This window comes from Tinamus guttatus, unplaced genomic scaffold, assembly GCF_059628265.1.
Source record: "Tinamus guttatus ecotype Peru unplaced genomic scaffold, ASM5962826v1 Tinamus_guttatus_pri_ptg000254l, whole genome shotgun sequence".
NCBI lineage: Eukaryota > Metazoa > Chordata > Aves > Tinamiformes > Tinamidae > Tinamus > Tinamus guttatus.
Genome location: NW_028288788.1, coordinates 163,541 through 183,538, shown reverse-complemented (window position 1 = coordinate 183,538; position 19,998 = coordinate 163,541). Strand labels below are relative to the sequence as shown.

Below are 19,998 nucleotides of genomic sequence, written 5' to 3'. Positions count from 1 at the left end.
AGGAAAGTCCTGTGGTCTTTGGCCTTGTCAGTTCTCTGTCTGCTGTCACTCAGCCGCCGAATTCTCCTTCAAGTTGTCATAGCGAGGCGGGAGGGGATTACGGCGCGGCTCTGTCCAGAATCGATTCATGTGGAACGCGTGCTTGACTAGCGGAACCGCCGCGGCGCGCGGGAGCCGCTGAGACCCCCGATTTTCCCACCTTCCCCACACAATCTCGTATTGTCTGCCCGCGGCCCCCGCGATCCCCGCGCCCGGGCCGTGACTGACACCGCTTTGAGGCTCCACGGCGCGTTTTGAATTTCTAAAACCCCTCAGGAAGTCCCCGGGCGCCGTCGGCCATTGTCTCGTGCCTCCCTTCGCCTTTTCCCTTTCCACCCCCCTCCATCCCCCCTTGGGCTTTTTCCTCCTTCCTCCTCCTAAATCCTGCCCCTAAAACCCATAGCACTGTAAACAGCTATATATATTTTTGTTGCACGTGTTTACACGCCGACTCTCTCTGGAGCTGCTCAGCCGGTTTGCAAACATGATTGCAAAAAAGAAAAGCAACTAAAGCCCTAAAAGTTCCCAAATCCGCAAGCTGCCGCGGTGGGAAGAGCTCAGTTTATTTGCTTTTAATCAGTGGGCGCCGGCCCGGGAAGCGCGGGCAGGAAAACACCTTCTGCCGAATGCATCATTGCTCCGCGTCCGTCCCTACTGGGCTGCTCTGCAGTGGGGCCCTCCGGGATTATCCCACAGGATTCAGGGCAGGGATTTCCACGCCTGCAGCTCATTCCCGCAGAGCAGCGAAGCAGGCGAAGGCCCCGGGCTGCTTTTTGTGGCAATTTGGGTCTTTTGGACCTTTTGCTCTGTGGGCTGGGGGGAGGGAGGGGGCTGGCAGGGGCCCAGGCATCCTGGGATGGCCTCCGTGACGGATGTGTCCCTACAACGTGGCCCGGGTGGCACTATCCAACCACCACTTCCCATTTCCAGTCCTGATCTTAAGGGAATGACCATTTTATTCCGACTGGGAATGACCAGCGCGGATGAACGGGACGCACTCCTTAATCTCCGCTCCGTGAACAAGTCCCCGCTGCCGCGAGCAAGCGCCGCGCTCCCAGGGCCTGGAGTTTATACATATGAATTAGCGCCGAGGAACTCTGCTCTCCTACATAAAGCTAAATGTTATCTGGCTCCCTCTCCAGCACTGACATTTCCAGAGTGCTTTTAGTCACATCTGTGGAAAGTCAACTCATTTCATGGTTTAAAAAAAAAATAAAAGAGGGAGAGAGAGGGAAGAAGGAGGAGGAGGAGGAGGCAGGCGCTTCCTCTGCACGGGGAGGCTGATGCCAGTGGCCCTAGGAGGATGCGGGATGGGAAAAGGAGGACCTGATGCTCTGCCCTGGCTTGCGGGGAAGCCGGGGTGGCTGGGGGTGGTGGAAAGATCCTGCCCCAGCCCGTGGCTCCCACCGAATCCTACCCCATTCCCACCCGAATCCTACTCCAATCCTACCCCACGGCCACCCAATCCCGCCCAAATCCTATTCCATATCCCACCGCACGCCCATTCTCACCCCAATCCCACCTAGTCCTACCCAATCCCACTTTAATCCCGCCCAATCCCACCCCAATCCCATCCAATCCCGCCCCGCTCGGGCGCGGCGCATCCGGCGGGCGACGGCGCCACCGCGCGGCCGCGCCGGGAGCCGCCGCGCCAGCCCCGGGCGCCCGGGGGCGGGGGCGGCAGCCGCGGGGCGCCCGTTCCGCCCGGACCCGCTCCGCCCGGACCCGCTCCGCCCGGGTCCGCTCCGGTTCCGCTCCGCCCGGGCCCACTCCGCCCGGGTCCGCTCCGCCCCGCTTCGCCCGGGCCCACTCCGCCCGTTCCGCTTCGCCCGGTTCCGCCCGGGTCCGCTCCGCCCGGTTCTGCTCCAGCCGGTTCCGCTCCAGTCTGGCCCGCGGGGACAGCGTGGGGCCCGGCTGGGTCCGGGCCAGAGCGGGGGCGCTGCCGGCTCCCGGCCCGGCTCCCGGCCCGGTGCCGGTGCCTGCAGTGACGGCGACATCCGTGTGGTGGCACGGCCGAGCCAGGCGGGAAAGCGGCGGCGGACGGTGGTGCTGCCTGGGAGGCTCCGCGGTCCCTCGTGCCCGGTTCCTGCTTCCCCATCCCCATCCCTGGTCCTGAATCCCTTTCCCGCATCCCTATCCTGTATCCCCCGTTCCTGTGTCCCTGGCTCCTGCATCCCTGGCCCTGCCTCTCCATCCCCATCCCTGGTCCTGCATCCATATCCCACATCCCCATCCTACATCTCTATCCCGCATCTCTGTTTCCTGCAGCCCTGATCCTGCATCGTTTCGGGCAAACGAGCAGAGCCGGGCGGTGTTGATGAAGCACGGGATGGAAACCGGGACAAAACTGCAGAGATCCACCCCAAAGTCATGCAGGATTGAGCAGGGAAGCAGCTGCTGGGGAGGATCCTTCCCAGCGGAGCCAGAGCCGGAGCTGGAGCCGGAGCTGGAACTGGGAGCACCGCACACCTGGCCTGGGCCTGGAGCTGCAGCTGCTCAGTTTTTATTATTATTATTATTTTTCAGCATGAAAAAAGAGGAAGGCTCTGAATTCTCAGCTCCTCCTGATCCTGGCCGTGGGGAAGGACTCTGGAAGTGGGACAATTTGGGGCAATCCCTGTCCTGAGGCCCCCAAGACCCCAAGGTCAGGACTTTGGGGTGAAAAAGACCCTCCCAGGCCGGGCCGGTTGCTGCAGCTTTTTGCACAGCCGCAGCAGCCGCGGCGGGGACGAGAACTGCAAACCCGGAGCAAGGAGAGACCTTCCCGCTGCGGCACCAGGAACGCGATAGGAAACGGAATTCCTGCCCTCCTCCGTGCCTGATTCTTCCGGCAGAGGCAGCGCTGCGGGAGAGACCCAGGGATATATATAGGGATATATAGGCAGCCTGGGCAGTTTTATCATTTAAATCACTGTGGGATTTTTTGTTGTTTTGTTCTTTTTTTCCCCCATTTTTTTTCTTTTTCTTTTCATTTTTTGTAGGGTTCTGCTCACTCCCAAGTTCAAGTGCTTTCAAGGGAGAAAAAAGGGGAAAAAAATCCCATACTCCATCTCATCATTTACATCGGCGCCTTCTATACATTCGCTATCATTCAGCACCAACCTCAACAGCAGATGATAATAGGATTGTAAACTTTTGAAGTTAATAGGAAAATTATAGTGCTTCTGTGTATTATTATAATGCAATAAGCTGCCACATAGTGTCTCTCACCCTGCAGGGTATCACGGCTTGTCACCCAGCCTAGGAAGGTAATGATTAAAGCCCCATGAAATTCACAGTGTCACAAAAGTCTTAAGAACCATGAAATTCTCTGTTTTCCATTAAAAAAATGCATTTTGACGTATTTTTAAGAGAGACCTGTTAATGCTGGATTTGCTGCATTGGCACAAAGGGCTCGCGTGGACCAGCTCACTCTTTATATATATGTGTATATACATATATAAAATTTTAAAAAAGCAAACATAAGCAATGCTGTTTCTTTCCCACTTCCCGAGCCACGGAACAGTGTCCAAGGGATGTTCCCCAACGCACCTGCGTGGCCTGGGAGCTCCCTGGCTGTCTGCAAGGGCCGGGGCTGGGAACATTCCCATGGCACCAGGGGGGTTAACGAGAAACTGTTTGGAAAGGGAGAATCCCCCCCCCAGCCGCTCCTCCCTCCTGCTGCAAACGGAGAGGCCGAGGGGACAGTGAGCGAGGGACAGCGGCTGTCCCGTGTTTTGTCCAAAAAAGTTGTTTTTTTGGGGCAGGAACAACGCAGTCGTGGGGGTGGAATGGGCAGGTTTGCTCTGAACATCTGGGTGTTTTACTGCCTCTTTTGGGCCTGGTGCTGACCTTCCTGCAGCGCAGGCGCTACACAGGGCCAAGGGCTGGGGCCCATTTCCCCCATTTTTCCTCCTTTTTTTCCCATTTTTCCCATCTCCCTGCAGGGCCTACAGCTCACAGAGGGCCAGGCCCTCGGTCCCGCTGGACATGGCGGCTGCGGAAGGGGATTTTCCCCACTTGTAGTGAGACTGTGCCTAAAAATAAAGGGAATCAAAAGCCAAAACATCCCCGTTTTGGCGGGAAAAGCGGCTCCGCGGAGCCGTTACGCAGTCAGACCCCGTTGCCTCAGAAACCTCTTGCGTCACGCCGCACCATGACGTCACCGCCTCAGGAAGTGACGCCACACTAACCCCGCCCCCGAGGCAACGCGATGAGGAGGGAGACCCTCGCGCGCGGGGAGGAGGGAGAGGGCGGGGCGGAGCACTCCGATTGGCTGCCCCGGCGGCGGGCGGGGAGGGGGGAGCGGCCGCTGATTGGCCGCACCGCGGCCGGGGGGCGGTTGGCGCATGCGCAGCGCGGCGGGCGGGCTATGGAGGGAGGCGGCGGGGCGGCCGCGCCCGCTTCGCGCTCGGTAAACAGGGGCCGGGGCCGCCCCCTCCGCCCCCCTGGCCGTGAGGTGACGGGGAGGGGGCGGGCCCGGCCAGCGGCGGGGAGCGGGCGCGGCGACACCCTCTGCGCCCTTGTGCCGGGGAGATACGAGGCCCGGACGGGACGGGAGGGGAAGTGAAGGGGTCGTCGCGAGCACCGGGCGGGCTCGTGTCCCGGCCCCGGTAACGGTCCTTTCTCGCCGTCTCTTGCCCACAGGTGCAACGCGTGGGGTGCCGGCGGAGCCCGCGCCTTCGCCCTTGTGAGTACGCGAGGGGTTTGCCTGGAATGACCCGAAAATAAACGAATTTCGTATCGAGAAACTTGTGAAAATGGCGCGAGGGCCGCGCTCGCTGTGCGGTTGCAAAACCGGTGTGAACTGCGGGTTAAAAGAGCCCGTGTGAGTGTTGGCCGCTTCCCCGTTAGCCCAGTGCCCCTGGGGCTCAGCCGTGTTGGTCCCGTTGCAGCCGGACCCGCTCCACGAGGCCTCCCTGGGCTGGCACCGGAGGCCGCTCCGTGAGGCCTCGCTCGTGGGAAGGGGTGTGCAGGGACGAATGCCCGGGGTGCTGGTGAAGGCCACTGCCCTGCGCAACCCCTGTAACCGTCTGCATCCCCCCTCTGCCAGAAGGAGTCTAAAAGCAGGACTTTGGGCAAGTTTGGGGTGACTTTTCAGTCCTTTTTTGTCTTTCTCTTCAGAGTGTGCTGAAGAGCGACACGCTTCCGAGCGTGTTTCCTACATGAAACACAGCCATGACAGATCAGGAGTACGTTCTTTGCAAGTGGAAGAGCCGCTTGTGGCCAGCAAAGGTAATAGATGGACAAATGCAGGAAGATTTTGTGGAGGTAACTTAGAAAAGGATGAAGCAGAGTGAGAATGGCAAAGTTATGTTTGTGAGAAGAGGTTAATCCATTGGTTATTATGTGTGTGAACAGATACACCTGATGCTGCCCGATTTAAAGCTATGCAGTTGTTAACAACTTAAACGAGTTACTCAATTATAGGCATTGAGCTTTTGAAACCAACTGCTCTAAGTAAATATTTATGCATTTCTAAACAGAGATTAACCGGTAGAGTTGCTAATAATGAAACCAGATGTCGAAGAGTGTTGATGCATTATATACAATTCATATTAAAAACCTTAAGTAATGTCATATCCTTTAGTCTGGCTGACTTGACCAAGGATTTTAACCGCATGTTTTTCTTTTTTAATGTAGATTTTGTCCAAGAGTGTAGTTCCTGGAAAACCATCTGTAACTAATGAAAAGGAAACAACTTTTAAAGTTGAAATAATTGGCTTGGAAGAACAGTTAAGTGTCTTTGTCATTGTCTTCATGCTTATTTTGTCAGTTATTTTAAAAATACTCTAATCCTTGCATCTGAATATATATGTGAGATGAGATTGCTGACTTGCAAAATGAGTGGATGGCCAACTCAAAACCCAGTGCCTTTCTAGAGCTGAGCATACCTGTCTAGTGGGGCATTACTCGGGCTGTTTGAAAAAAGGGGGGATTTTGGAGAAGAAATAGTATAAGTTTTATTGCCAGAAGAAAGCAATCCTGTATTTTAACATTTTAATGCCATGACAGTTTCTTTAATCAGCATTGTTGCTTTCTCAGGATCAGTGTCAGCTGTGCAGATGCTGAACCACTGAGGGAAGAACATATAGAAAACATTGCCTCTAAATTAGGTGAGAATGAATCAAAATGATTTTTTTTTTGTGCAAAACAGGAAAATGTTTTGTACTTGTCTTGTGTAATTCTTCACGTTTTGCTTTTTCATTCTATCCATTGAGTTTGGAAAGAGAGTAAACATTATCAAAGTTATGTGTACTCTTTCTTTGTGCATTGGGAAAAAGGTTGAAGAAAGTTTTGAGTACTTGCATGAAAACAAGAGAAATTCATTGAAGCTTTCAGTTTTTGTCTTTCTGTGTACTGTGCCTTTAAAAATCGTTGCTGCATTAAATTCTAAGTTCTGTCTTAGGCTAAAAGAAGTATTATAATTATGACTTGTTTTGTCTTGTACCCAAAGAAATGTTATTGCTTGCTCTTTTCCAGATGATCAGGGGAAGAGTTTTAGTGAGACTGTAGAAGAACTGAAATATCGCCGTTCTCTTAAAATTGCCCTAGATATTCTGAACCAAAATGACTCATCCAGGCAAGTACCACCCTCAGAAGAATCACCAAGTACACAATTATCCCAGAAGAACAGTACAAGATCTCTCTCATGTACCCCCTTAACTACTCGTCAGTCGCTCCGAACTAAAGCATTTGAGTTTGAGACTCCCAAGAAGAGAACAGAACAAAAAAACAGCCCCAACCTGAAAACTGATATAAAAAAACAAAAGTTGATGCATTCTTTTATTTTGGAAGATGGTGCTAAGGCACATGAAGATAAAACAAAACCTTTGGAATACAGGACTAGTGACTTGGGTAATATGTCAGACTTGGAAAGTGTGAATTGCAAAAGGACTGAGTCAAAGCCACAAAGAAAGCAGAAAACCGTCAAGCCCAGACAGCTGCCAAAGTCCCAGACAAAAAGTAAATCCTCACTTAAGCCAAAGGAGGAGAAAAACAAGCAAGAAAGTAAAAGGCCGAAAGGTGCAGGGTCGTCCATATCACATGTTAATGACTTGCTGAAAGATCAAGTGCATTCTCCTACTGAAAAACGTAATCCTGTGCCTGTGTCCTGCGAGTCCAGCACGACAGTATCTGTCAGACGAAGGGCAAACACCAAAAGTCAGCCTAGAAGGACAGCACTGGGTTCCTGTGAATGTGCCCAGGATGACTTGGAGAGCCGCATCAGTAACGAGAGTGAAAATCTAGCAAAGAAACTGGATGGAAGAAAAAAGCCAGTGAATTTAAAACGCAAAAAACAGGAGATCAATGTGAGTCCGTCTTCGTGCAGGAAAAGCAAAAGCAGAAATGTCCCCGAGTCTTCACCTGGGCCTTCAAACCATGGAAATCTTTCTGATAGTCTCCTGCCTAAGCTTACAGAGGAGGAAAACAAGAATACTTCACACATACTTAAGAATAAAGTAAAGGACTTTCAGCTGCCTGACTTTGAGGAAGATGAAGGTGAGCATACCTCTTGGAAGGGAAAGCCCCATGCCTCTTGATTCCCAAACAGTGTTTTTCTTATCTTACTGAAATGTTGCAGGGTAGTGGTTGTTGATGAGGTTCTTGAGATGGTAGCCTTATGCTAAAATATTTTATTATTTTGAGGGGGGGAAAAAATCATTGCTCTAATAGTGGCTAAAGCCATATTTAGGTTGACTGTATGTGTTTAGTGTCTTGTACTGAAAAATCATACTCATCAGTGCTTTATGCCTGTCACTGGATGGCTTGATTTCACTTGGAATTTTGTCTTTAGTCCTGTCTAGTTAATGTGCTGGTCAGTATTGAGATAAATTGATGCTGTATAAAAGAATAGGCTGGTACAGAGCCCAAAAGCAAGCCCGTTCTTGTTCCTTTCCTTTTCTATTGATACACAAGTATGATCTCATTCATGACTCAAGCTGGGGAGTTTCTCCTGCTTTGGCTTTATGTGATGAATTCATTTGTAGTCGTCCTGTTTCCTTTCTAGCTGTCTCCGTGGATTTGCTGCTTCCGATCATAATCTTGGGGCCTGCCTACTTTCTGATCTTTTAGGAAAGCAAAACTGTAGTAGCACAACCAAATTCATATTATTAGCCTTTACCTAGGCAAAGAATCTTGAGGGCCTGTATCATGTAACAGCCTCATGTTACAGTAATGCACGTTTTTATGGGCAACTTTAATATTTATGTATCTTATGTGGTTCAAAGCTGACTCTCTTGATCGTTTATACCTTTGCTTATGACTGCTGTTTGCTGCTTTTGGCAGGGTTGGAGTCTTCTGATATGTCTTCAAAGGTAGGTTCCCCAGAGAATCTCTGTCTTCTCTCAACTCTGGTAGATGAGGAAGAGGAGGAGGATGAAGAACTTCCTAGTATTCTATCTCATCAAGGTAAGCCATGAGTGTACTTGTTTCAGACTTACATGGAATAGTTCTTGTGTGGAGGAGGGTTGAAAAGTCAGGGTCAGTTAATTGTCTTGTGTCTCATTTGAAGACAAACAATTTCCACATTTCTGTTGCTTTTTGTCATAGAGCCACAGTCAATTGAAGAAGGGATTTTGGTCTGGTGCAAATTACGAAGATATCCATACTGGCCAGCAGTGGTAAGAGCAGCTCTCTGCCTTCTCAGAAGCTGCAAGAGGTCTGATAAGGAACAATTTACTAAAGAGACTTTATCCCTTCAACAGGTAAAAACAGTGAAGCGGAAACACAGAAAGGCAAACGTGCTGTTGATAGAAGGGAATACAAATGACAAGACAAAAGGGTAAATGTGGGTTTTGCTTAGATTCTGAATCTTGGGTTTCTATTGGGCAGTCTTCTGTACTTTCTTCTTGGTACCAAATGAGTTGTCTTAAAAGCTGGGATTTGCACGTGTGGGCTGCTTGCTTCACCATGCTGCTAGTTGGGATAAGCTGGCATTTGGGCAAAATTATGTCCTTTATATGAGCAGTAGCAAAAGGCCTGGGATCTGCATACTTCATTTGTGTGGTGGCCAAACTTTCTGAGAACACAGTAAACAGAAAATGTGCACCTGCCTCTGTGTGTGTGGTGGATTTTTTTTTTTTTTAAACAGCTACTTATCATTCTTTAAAAAAATCCTGAGTCTTAGCTTGTCGCCAGTACTAACACTACTGGCAACTCCATTGTTGCCTTGCTTGTGAAACCTAATTTTCAGGGAGATGTAGAATTGCAGGAAATAAAGGAGTTGACTTGTATGTCTGTGTTTATTCACTAACTGAATTTCCTCGTTCCATTAAGCTTTTCAGTGCCTCTTAGGAATCTCAAACACTTTGACTGTGAAGAAAAGCAGGACTTAATAGTAAGTACTGCCAGTGCGATACACATACGAGTGTGTACAAACCTTGGGGCAGAGAGAGGGAAGTGTTTATAGAATACACAACTCTCACTACCAGAGGAGCGTGGTGTAGCTAACTGCTGTTTCCTCTTAGTGTCATAGACCTAAAACCTCCGTGTGTTATTCTTTTTGATGCAAATAACTTGTATTTTAGGATCGAGCCAAAGAAGCTTACTGCCGAGAAATCGAGTGGTGCATTCGATTGATTTCTGACTATCGGATTAGAGTAGGTAAGCACATGAGTTAGACAACATCATCCTGTCTGATATAGATGAGGAGAAAAAAAGATGGTAACATTAAGCCTGTCAATTTTGTTGCAAGGACTTAGCTAAGCTGATAAACCTGTTTTGGGCTTTTTAGGTTGTCATTCTTTTACGGGATCCTTCCTGGAATATTTTGCTGATGATATCAGTAAGTGATCAATTTATGGGGAGGTTATCTTTTGTATTCTCCTTTTAGTAAATAAGCTGACGAATGTGTGCTGATACACATTAGACACAGTGAGCAGATACTGTTCAAATTACTACATGTCATTATTATATTATAGGATTTTCATTCCACAGCAACAACAAAAAAAAACCCTAAAAGTTAGGTAAACATTGATTGTTAAATGAGGTTTGAATTGAATCAAATAATTGGTTGTTTCAGTTTGCAGTGAGCTCATTTCAGAGCTTCTTTCACAATTTTCATTCCCTAGTGCTTTTTAAGGCCAGGTCTATATATTTCTTTCTCTATAGTGGAGGGAGGAAAAAAACTCTCCCTCTCAAGAAAGTTCCGTATTTTACATGTATGTAAATGCGTACGATTGTGGCTTTTCTTTCAGGTTATCCAGTTAGAAAGGAAGGTATTCAAGGTTTAGTCCAAATGCCCTTCACAAATGAGGCAGAAGAGCTTGAAGAATCTTCACCAGAAACTTCACCTAGCAAACCCTCCAAGAAACTGCTTCCTGACAGAACAAGGGCTGCCAGAGATAAGGCTAATGAAAAGATAGTGGAGTTTATAGTGAAAAGCAAGGGAGCAGAAGAGCATCTCCTGGCTATTTTGAAAAGCAGAAAACAGTCCCGGTGGCTGAAAGAATTCCTGAATTCCGGTCAGTACGTGACCTGCGTTGAAACTTATTTAGAGGATGAAGAGCAATTAGATCTTGTAGTAAACTACTTGAAGCAAGTGTATCATGAAATAGACACCAGAAATCTGCATCAAATAAACGGAGATGGAATAAAGTTTATTTCAGATGTCCTTTTGCCTGAAGTAAGTAAATAACAGTAGTAAATTATTAGTAAATAACCTTTGCTGAGTCCCTGTCTTCAGGAATTGAGTGATGTGTGTGCAGGACAGGTGTGTATTGAGGCCTACCCGCCAATTTGAGGCATAGACTCTTAAAGTCAAGTGTCTGTCAAGCTTTAGGCAGTATGTTGTTTTAAAGAGGAACTGACTGCTTTCTCATATGCTTTGATTGTGAGTTCTGAAACTTTTGGTAGGGTTATTTTTAGCAAGTTATTTCTGTGGGGGTTTGTGGGTCCTTGTTTGTCTTTTTAATTATACTTTTGCAGACTTACTGCCTTTGGTAAGACCTAGGTGAGTTTTTTTTGTAGAAATAAGATTATTAAGAACACAATCTGACTGTAAAAATGTTCTCCTGAATATGTGAAAAGTTTCTACTTGTTTGCGTTGGAGAGCTGTAAGTACACAGGGAGAAGTTTCATGCAGATTTTCTAACCTGGTTGAAGAATCTTGCTCCAAAAATTTCCTTACCTGCTGAAACCATTTCAAACAATTGTAGTTGTAATTTAGTCTTTGTTTCACTGTATCAATAAACTAAAAGTCCTCTTATAGGCCATCATTTATGCGATTTCTGCTGTGGATGACATAGACTACAAGAAGGCAGAAGAGAAATACATAAAAGGGCCGTCTGTGAGCAAAAGGTATCTTTTATTTTTGGTATTTTCATTTGCTGTTCATAAAAGTATGAGAAAGAGGTGCCCTTTGAGGTCAGTATCCTCCCTTTCTCTGCAAGATGAACATTCCCTTTGTGAAGTAATTAAACATGGGAAGATTCTTGCTGAGTTATATTAACACACTACACCCTTCTTAACATCATTGGGTTATTTTCACTGTGTAAAACTTATATATTTTTCTTTTCAGAGAGAGAGAAATATTTGATGAAGAAATTTTAGAAAGAAGGAAGCGGGAGACTGAACTAGCATCTGAAGAGAGCAAATAAGTAGTGGTAGGCACTTCCCAAGTCTATAGTGGCACTGGATGTATATAATGGAGAAGTGGTTACCTGTATAAAATGTGTAATTTTTACTTTTTTTACATCAGTATGTAAATAACCTTCAAAAGATGTAACAAATCCATTATAAGGCTGCATTACTTTAAGAGCAAATACAATTGTATGTTCAGTCCTTGCTCTAAACTTTGCCTAGTGGGGCTGCATTTTACTTTCCTCAGTCTTGCCATGCTGAACTTTATGTAAAAGCCAATGTAAAAGACAGTCTATAAATCTGTAGTAACACTATGACACTGTAACTGCCAGCCAGTTATGGTCACCCCCTTGCTGTGCTTGAAACAAGAGGAAAACAGCAAAGATTTTGCAAAACTACGTGATGTAACTCTTGTATTAAGTTTTATTTTGTGGTTTTTATTTTTTTATTTTATTTTTATTTGTGGCCAAATAGCTCTGACAGACGAAGGTCAGCAGTCATCAAACACGTGTTGGTAATTTATGTAGCCACGTATTCCTTGGTAACTTTACTGCTACTGGATATGCTGTCTGGAGATCTTTTCAAAGGGTGGATTGTTCTTATTCTACCTGTACTTAAAAATGGGAAATAAAACTGGTACCTAGTGATGAAACCCAAGTCACAAAGGATTTTGTGGTTTTTGGTTTTGATGGGACAACTGAAATTCAGTGGAGGAATCCAATTCATGCTTAAAACAAAAAGCTTCATATTTACACTTAAAGGTTAAACCATCTTGAATGCTATTTTTTAAAATATTGAATTTATTGATACTGTAGCTCTCCATTCTATATTGTCCAATTTATTCCAGCATTGTTCCCTCCTGGGCTTTTGCTAGTGGTACATTGCAGATAATTACTTCTAGCAAACCTGCAGTGCAATTTATAACTATTTAATGGAAAAGTGACAGTGACGGTATTTGCATATACTACAGTCAAATGCTGATCTGTTGACTTGTCCGGCAGGAATGCGATTTGATTTACAAGTAGTAAAATTAAAATTTTAATGAGAATTAGATGAGAAAAGTATAAAATGGTATATTGACTCTGATATGCTAATTGGATATCATTTAATTGCAGTTACACTGCAGTATTGAGTCTCAATATCCCCTTGGAATCCTTAGCCACAGAACAGCCACATTTGTGTGATTTGCTAAGACAAAACCTGAGCCTTGGCTCGTGCCCTTTGGCCAAGGCTACGACTTGACAGGGTGGGGAGACACTTAAAGATGTAAAATGTTTAAAAGCCCTTTTGGCTGCTGGGGGTGTCAGAAACTGCTCCCCCCTGCTCTTAAGAGCAGCGGTTCCTGGTGTGCTGCTCTTTTCCAGGGCTGGGGTGGGGTTAGGGAGAGGGTTGAAGAGGGAATAAATGACCGATACAGCGTTCTCAAGCACCTCGGCTTTTACTCACTCCTGCGGGTTTTATTTATTTTTGCAGTGAAAAAGGGAAGCTCCGCACTTGCCGAAACCCGGGATCGAACCAGGGACCTTTAGATCTTCAGTCTAACGCTCTCCCAACTGAGCTATTTCGGCCGCTGGGGGAGGCCTTGGCCTCGCTCGGCTGCGGCTTGGGCCGGCCCCGCTCCGGCCCGGTGCCGGTTCCGGTGCCGGCGCCCGCGCGGCCCGGCGGGGAGCGGAGCGCGGGGCGGGCGGTGCGGGCAGCGCGGTCTCTGTGGCGCAATCGGTTAGCGCGTTCGGCTGTTAACCGAAAGGTTGGTGGTTCGAGCCCACCCAGGGACGGGGCCGCTTCCCCCTTTTTCCCGCCGCACGAGACCCCCACCCGTTTTGGCGGCGATAACGGGAGGCGCCGGAACCTTCGTGTCGGCGCCCGCGTTGCCGCCCGGCGCCGCCGCACGGGCGCGCCCGGAGCGCTGAGGCGGCCGGACCGGCGCGCAGAGGTTGCCTGAAGGGCTGTGGGCGACAAACATGGCGGCGCTCGCCGGTGAGTGGGACCGGAACCGGGACCGGAACCGGGACCGCGCGGACACGAGTGGGGCCCGCGCCGCTCAGCTGCCCTGCGCTCTCTTGCAGGTCTTCGCCTGGGCCGGCGCGGGACGCGGGCCGTGCGGTGAGGCTGGCGGGACCGGGACCGGGGCGGGCCGGGAGGCTGCTGGGGCGGCGGGACCGGTACCGGGCGGGCCGGGGGGGGTGCGGCGGCGCCTTCTCCTCCCTTCAGGGATCCCATTCCCCCTTTTCGCGTCCTTTTGGCCAGACCAGGTGAGGTGGGGGGGTTGCACCCTTTTCTTTCCCTTTTTCCTCTCCTCTTTTGTCACCTTTGTGACACCCAGCGCATCCGTCTCGTCCCCCAGGCCTGGTGCCGTGGCGGCTCTTCACGCCCGGCTGCTCCACCAGACGCCGGCGGCCGACGGTGCCGACAGGTAAGAGCAGCGCAGGAGACCAGCGTGAAATCCCTGGCGGGACGGGGGCCGAGCGATCCCCTGGCTGCAGCCCATTCCACAAGGAAATGCAAGAGAAACTTCTCCCGGTGTTGCCCGTCATCGGGGCGAGCGGCTCCTGTCAGCGCGTGGCCCTGGGGCTGAACCCACCGGCTCCTTCTTAATGTGGGAACAGGGAAACAGGCCCTTGCATGGCAGCAAATTACAGAGATGTCCCCAAACTGATCTCAAACAGTGCAGTAGAGCACATGGGGATTCCCGAGCGGGGCTCCATGGATTTGCTATGGGATCGCAGCTCCCCGCAGCTCCTGCGCTGTGTTGTACTGTGTTGTACTTAATAACTGCAGAGCACTTTATAACTGCAGAGCGGTAACGCTGTGGATGTTGTGTGTTTGTTTCCAGCCCTGCCCCTCTGCCACAGAAAAGCTCAGCTATTGTCCAGAAAAAACCCTACATCCCTGCTAGCAAGGGCGAGTATATTGTCGCCAAACTCGATGACCTCATCAACTGGGCACGAAGAGTAAGTCCCTGAAACCGGCCTGGGCACGGAGAGGAAACGGTATCCGGTGCTGAGGTGCTCCTGGGGGATGGATACGGACCTCCTTCTCCCAAGGATAAAAATAGGTTCAACCCTCTTCGCGTTTTGCAGCAAAAAAGTGTCTTGGCCAGAGGTTGACGTGAGAGAGAAATGCTCAGTTCATCTGCCCTATGAGGAAAGGCTGAGGGAGCTGGGCCTGTTCAGCTGGAGAAGAGAAGGCTGAGAGGGGACCTGAGCAGTGTCTAGAAGTACCTCAAGGGAGGCAGTGAGGAGGATGGGGCGGCCTCTTTTCAGTGGTGGCCACCGACAGAACTAGAGGAAACGGCCACAAACTGAAACACCAAAAGCTCCACAGGAACTTAAGGAAAAATTTCTTCACAGTGAGGGTGCCAGAGCACAGGCTGCCCAGAGAGGTTGTGGAGTCTCCTTCTCTGGAGATCTTCAAATGCGCTTGGACGCAGCCCTGTGCCACGTGCTCTAGGTGACCCTGCGTGTGCAGGGGGCTGGACTAGACGATCCCTAGAGGTCCCTTCCGACCTTAACGATTCCGTGATTCTACGATTCTAACGCAGGTCTTTCCCGCTGCAGAGCTCCCTGTGGCCCATGACGTTCGGCCTGGCGTGCTGCGCCGTGGAAATGATGCACGTGGCAGCTCCTCGCTACGACATGGACCGGTTCGGCGTGCTGTTCCGCGCCAGCCCCCGGCAGGCCGATGTCATGATCGTGGCCGGCACGCTGACAAACAAAATGGCCCCGGCCCTTCGGAAGGTAGGGGCTGGGCGGGGGGCTCGAGCGCGGCCGCGCGGAGCGGCGCCGAGTTGAAATGTCTGCTCTGCAGGTCTTCGACCAGATGCCTGAACCCCGCTATGTGATCTCCATGGGAAGGTAAGTGCCAGGACCTCCCTCTCCACGGGAGAAAACTGGTGTCGCTGCTCGAGGATGGAGATGGAGGGCGGGGACCCCATTTCCCATTTGTGTTTCCAACTCCTTAAATTGTATGAAGGGGCCTTCTTCTAATTAAGATAGAGATTCTCCTCTGATTAGACTGAGATGGATACAAGAATGTCTGCCATGTTAGTGCTCTTCAGACTAAATCCTTCCCAATAAAAGATGCTGTTTTTTTTGCAGCTGCCAGAGTATAGACAAGCAAATATTCCCAGAATCTCAGGATTTGCATTTTGGCCTTCAGTTCATTTGTTACTGTAAAATCTTTAACTACCATGTGGCTTCTTTTCTCATCATATCTTGGATGTTGGGTTAATGTTTCCTTTGGGTCCTGCTAATCTTTCACCCCAGGCCGCTGAGCTGCATTTAAATGCAGCTGTACTGCAATGTCTGTCTGTCTGTCTGCAAGAAACTGTCTGTGTCTTGCAGCTGCGCCAACGGCGGGGGTTACTACCACTACTCGTACTCCGTGGTGCGGGGATGCGACCGCATTGTACCCGTGGACATCTACGTGCCAGGTATCACAGAGGACTCCTGGTGCCACGACACTAACTGGGGCAGAGCGGGAGCAAAGTCGCTTCGTGCGTTTGGACGGTAGCTCTGAGAAGCAGAGGGACAACATGAGCTGCTTGTCCATGTCCTGCCCTCCCCACCCCAAACATGGGGTTAGGGTGCAGGAGCTGCAAAGCAGAACCTCCTGGTTGAGTGAATTAGCAGACAGATTTGGTCCTGCTTGGCATAGTTTTTAGAGATCCTTGTTGCTTCAGTGTTGCTTAAATTGCAGATGTTTCAGTAAGTTCTGCCTGAGGTTTCTGGTAAGCAAGTTCTTTTAGTGATATTGGTAGCTGTTGTATTTAGTGTAGGGCTATAGTTTAGTCACCAGAGACACTTTTCCTGTCTCCAGCGGGATATCATCCTGCTGAAAAACAAAGTATTTCTATGGTTTATAAAAACCTTTTCAAAAAACAAAACTGTCACTACAACATCTTTAAAACCATAGCCCTCTTATGAACTCTCACAGCCTGCTTTGGGTTAAAATCCATTATTTATCAGTTCTGCTCCTGGTGACCACGATTCAGTACAGCTGGCAGCCTTACAGGCTCCCTTTTTCTCTTGTTTCCTCTTAGGTTGCCCACCTACTGCTGAAGCTTTGTTATACGGCATCCTGCAGCTTCAAAAGAAGATTAAGCGAGAGAAGAAGATTCAGATGTGGTACAGAAAATAGCGACTTATTTATGACCTGCTCACGGGCTGTCCACGTGGGGCACCTGCTTGTCGTCTTACGCACAATAAATCTGTATTCTTCACAAGCCTTCCAATAAAACTCTATCTGTTTAAGATGCTCTTCTGTTTTTAATATATTAGGTAAGGTAACTAAAGAAGTGTTTTAACTTCTTCTGTAAAGATTCAATGATTAAAAACAAGAATAACACTAATAGTTATTGTGTAGAATCCACAGTATGGTAGGAACAAACCAGCTTGGCACAGGCTGCGTCACAGGCTGGTGTTTGGTGCTCTGCACTGCCCCGGACAAGGAACAGCTGCTGCAGAACCACGTGCGCTTTGGAAGGCAGAAAGGAACAGCACAGAAATAGCAGCTGTGTATTTCATTGCATTTTAATGACATTTTCTCTCTCCTGGGCACAGAAGGGAAACATCATCCATACACTATTAGACTGCAAGAAGGTCATCAAAATTAGAAAATGTTAAATTGGGCAATTAAAATTAAATTGTTTAACTGATGCAGAGGGAGACGAGCACGAGGTGTGAGGGCTCTGCTGGGTCAGCCAGGGGGGCTTCGGGGCCTCTCCTTCAGGACAGGCCTTTCCCAAAACGGTGCCATCGTTTCCAGACAGCGCCTGTGCCCGAGGGGGACGTGCAGCGGCCGGGGGGCTCCGGTAGAGGAGCAGGGAGCCCCGGGGCTGCAGCACTGCCCCGTTTGGGGGACTCCTCGAGCTCGGAAGGGCCCCTCAGCCCCTCTCCCTGGCGCTGGATAAACCGCTTCGAATCTTCTCTCGGCACCACGAGGGAAGCGGGAGCGTTTTCTCCCCGGGGCCGTGTAAAGGATTTGCTGCCCGCGCCGGCGTCTCCCCGCAGCCTCGGCCAGGCTCAGTGCTTCACGATGGAGGGCGTGATCATCTTGTGGAAGGAGTAGTACCTGCAGTCCCGCGGCGGCACCAGCTCCATCACGGCCGTGCTGATGTTCTCCCTCCTGAAGCCGGCCTCGAGCAGCCGCGGCACCTGCGTCTCCTGCAGGGAGAGGAGGCGGCCGGGGAGCGCTCGGTGGCCACGGGACCCCCCGGCCGCCGCCGCCGCGTCCTCACCTCGAACATGGTCTCGATGTCGCTGTACCGCGTCTTCAGCAGCTCGCCCCACGACGTGAGGTTGCAGTAGGTGAGGACGCCGCCGGGCCGCAGCAGGCGGAAGGCATGGTCCTGCCGGGGAGCCCGCGCGGGCGATGCCCCCGTTGCAACACGGCGCCCGGCCAAAGTCTCCGTCTTTTCCCTCTCGTTTTCGTTTGGTTTTGTTCCCCCTCCCCACGCCGCCCCTGGATGCCGCGCGGCAGCTTTACCTTGATGAAGGAGAACTGGTGCGTGTGCCACGTGTCGGCCGAGAGCGGGTAGGTGTCGTAGAGGATCCCTGCGGGAGGGCAGGGATGCCAGAATGGGTTTTTGTTGCTGTTTAAGCTTGTGATGGCGCCCGGGCTGTGGCGGCGGAGCTGAGGCCAGAGGTGCCACACGGGTCCCCCTGTCCCCTCACTCACCGTTGAAATGTCCATCCGGCAGCGTCGGTGCCACCTCCTCCCACATCCCCTTCAGCGGCACAACCTGCGGCAGGAGGGGATGCAGTGATGGGACATGGTGAGGGGACAGGGTGAGGTGAGGGGACGCAATGAGGGGACTGGTGAGGCAATGGGATGTGGCGGGGCAAGAGGATGGGCGAGGGGACACGGCGATGTGTGGGGACACGGCGAGGGGCCGCGACAAGGGGTCGGGTGATGCAGGCACACGGCAAAGGGACGCAGCGAGGCGAGGGGACACAGCGAGGGGACACAACAAGGCGCGTGGCCGCGGTGACACCCCCTACCTTGTGAGGCTGCGCGGGGGCCCAGTCCTGCAGGCGCCGGAAGACGCCCTCGTTGCACTCGATGATCCAGTGCTCGGCGATGGGCAGCTGCTGCAGCTTGGAGGCGGCGATGGCCATGCCGAACCCCACCTCGAGCACGCGGCCGCCTGCGCAGGGCACGCGGGCCGGCCCGTCAGCACCGCGCCTCCGCGGCGACACCGGTGCTACGAGTGCTCGGCGCCACCCCCAAACCCCCATTCCCGTGGGATTCCCGTCCGCGCGGCACCTTTGGCAGCGGCGGCGGTCGCCAGCGCGTGCATGTAGGGCGTCTCCCAGCGCTCCATCACCGGCTTGCCCAGGATCTCCAGGCACGTGTCCGGGCCATCGTAGGCGGCCGCCGCCGCCGTCCAGGCCGCCGAGCAGTCCTCGCCCTCGGCGAAGATCGGAGCAGCGGCCGGGGAGCTCATGGCCGCGCGCTGCTGTGGGGGGAAAGTCCGCAGCGCTGCCCTCCGCCCCGGGCCTTTATATAGCCCGGCACGAAAGCGCTGAGTGAGCAGCCGCGTGGGGCCCGCGGAGGGGACGGGATCCCGTTTCGGCAGTGCCAGAGGGAGGCGGGGGACATTCCCTGCAGTCATGCATGGGGATGGGGACTGAGCGGAATGCTCAAGTTTCTGTATTCATCAATAAGGGTTTCTCCACAGTTTGGCTGAAGAGCAGGATAAAGGGAGGGGAGACTGAGTGGAGCCATGAGCCGAGAAGGACAAAAAGAGCCATCTGCAAGGAGATGGGGGCCTTTATAAAGGAGGGAAATGGGGCAATTCCCCCACATTCTTCAGCAAGGGGGACAAAGGAGTTGGTGAGCTCAGGTGAGAACAGATGGCGGGAGGCCGGAGTTCGGTGTAGGCGGGCCGGGAAGGCTGTAACTTCTGAGTACCTTGGCCAATGGGGAAAAGGAGAGGGCGTCCCTCGGTCGGGAAATTAGGATAAAAGGGGGGCTGCGTCCCCCAGCATTTTGAGAGGCCCCACAGGGATATGCCCGGTGGACTCTCCCTTTATTCGAATAAAGTTTTAGGACTCCTCTGTCTCCTTTTGGACATTCAGTTCTTGACAGCGAGATTTTCCGCACAGGACATTCCCTGCGGAGCTGCATGTCTGGCCACCGCCCTGGGGTCTGGGCTGAGCGTGCAGCCTGCAGCGAGCGGTGCATGGGGCTGCAAGGAAGGGGTCTTGACTTGCAGCGGCAAGCAGCGGTGCATGCAGTGCTGTGCATGGCCAGGGCGAGCGTGCGCAGCTCTGTGCACGGCCAGGACAGTGCGCGTGGCCATGTGCATGCTGAGCAGCACATGCATGCGGCTGTGCACCTCTGGGAGAGCATGCGTGGGTCTGCACACAGGGCCGTGCACGGCTAGGAGAGCGT

The 19,998-nt window shown here is 51.3% G+C and overlaps 3 protein-coding genes, 1 long non-coding RNA gene and 2 other non-coding genes across 7 annotated transcripts in view; 3 read left to right on the top strand and 3 right to left on the bottom strand.

Moving 5' to 3' along the window:
* Positions 1 to 3,382: 3,382 nt before the first annotated feature.
* Positions 3,383 to 19,998, bottom strand: part of LOC148594330 (uncharacterized) — a 29,917-nt gene continuing 13,301 nt past the window's right edge. Inside the window, exon 2 of the long non-coding RNA XR_015913510.1 lies at positions 3,383 to 3,452. This is a non-coding gene — a long non-coding RNA (uncharacterized LOC148594330). The remainder of the gene's footprint in view (positions 3,453 to 19,998) is intronic.
* Positions 5,182 to 11,971, top strand: PWWP3A (PWWP domain containing 3A, DNA repair factor). Of its 2 annotated transcripts, none has more exons than XM_088526720.1 (13): positions 5,182 to 5,253; positions 5,662 to 5,753; positions 6,064 to 6,134; positions 6,502 to 7,521; positions 8,308 to 8,430; positions 8,572 to 8,642; positions 8,727 to 8,803; positions 9,298 to 9,358; positions 9,549 to 9,624; positions 9,755 to 9,805; positions 10,218 to 10,645; positions 11,231 to 11,319; positions 11,540 to 11,971. In XM_088526720.1, the coding sequence occupies exons 1-13, from the start codon at positions 5,197 to 5,199 to the stop codon at positions 11,616 to 11,618; spliced, it is 2,295 nt and encodes a 764-aa protein (XP_088382846.1). In that variant the 5' UTR covers positions 5,182 to 5,196; the 3' UTR covers positions 11,619 to 11,971. The 2 variants fall into 2 exon arrangements, 1 of the variants encoding a protein (XP_088382846.1); XR_015913509.1 differs by having other exon boundaries at positions 5,189 to 5,253; positions 11,220 to 11,319.
* TRNAF-GAA (transfer RNA phenylalanine (anticodon GAA)) lies at positions 13,097 to 13,169 on the bottom strand. Its single transcript has one exon. It is a non-coding gene; the product is annotated as a tRNA-Phe (tRNA).
* TRNAN-GUU (transfer RNA asparagine (anticodon GUU)) lies at positions 13,303 to 13,376 on the top strand. Its single transcript has one exon. It is a non-coding gene; the product is annotated as a tRNA-Asn (tRNA).
* NDUFS7 (NADH:ubiquinone oxidoreductase core subunit S7) lies at positions 13,488 to 16,851 on the top strand. The gene is made up of 8 exons (XM_088526719.1): positions 13,488 to 13,578; positions 13,668 to 13,704; positions 13,946 to 14,014; positions 14,435 to 14,552; positions 15,159 to 15,338; positions 15,409 to 15,455; positions 15,945 to 16,033; positions 16,643 to 16,851. Exons 1-8 carry the CDS (start codon positions 13,563 to 13,565, stop codon positions 16,738 to 16,740), a joined length of 654 nt encoding a protein of 217 aa, XP_088382845.1. The 5' UTR covers positions 13,488 to 13,562; the 3' UTR covers positions 16,741 to 16,851.
* On the bottom strand, positions 17,623 to 19,172 carry GAMT (guanidinoacetate N-methyltransferase). Its single transcript, XM_088526726.1, has 6 exons — positions 18,868 to 19,172; positions 18,603 to 18,748; positions 18,280 to 18,343; positions 18,088 to 18,155; positions 17,840 to 17,950; positions 17,623 to 17,765 (listed from the first exon to the last, which is right to left on the bottom strand). Exons 1-6 carry the CDS (start codon positions 19,046 to 19,048, stop codon positions 17,625 to 17,627), a joined length of 711 nt encoding a protein of 236 aa, XP_088382852.1. The 5' UTR covers positions 19,049 to 19,172; the 3' UTR covers positions 17,623 to 17,624.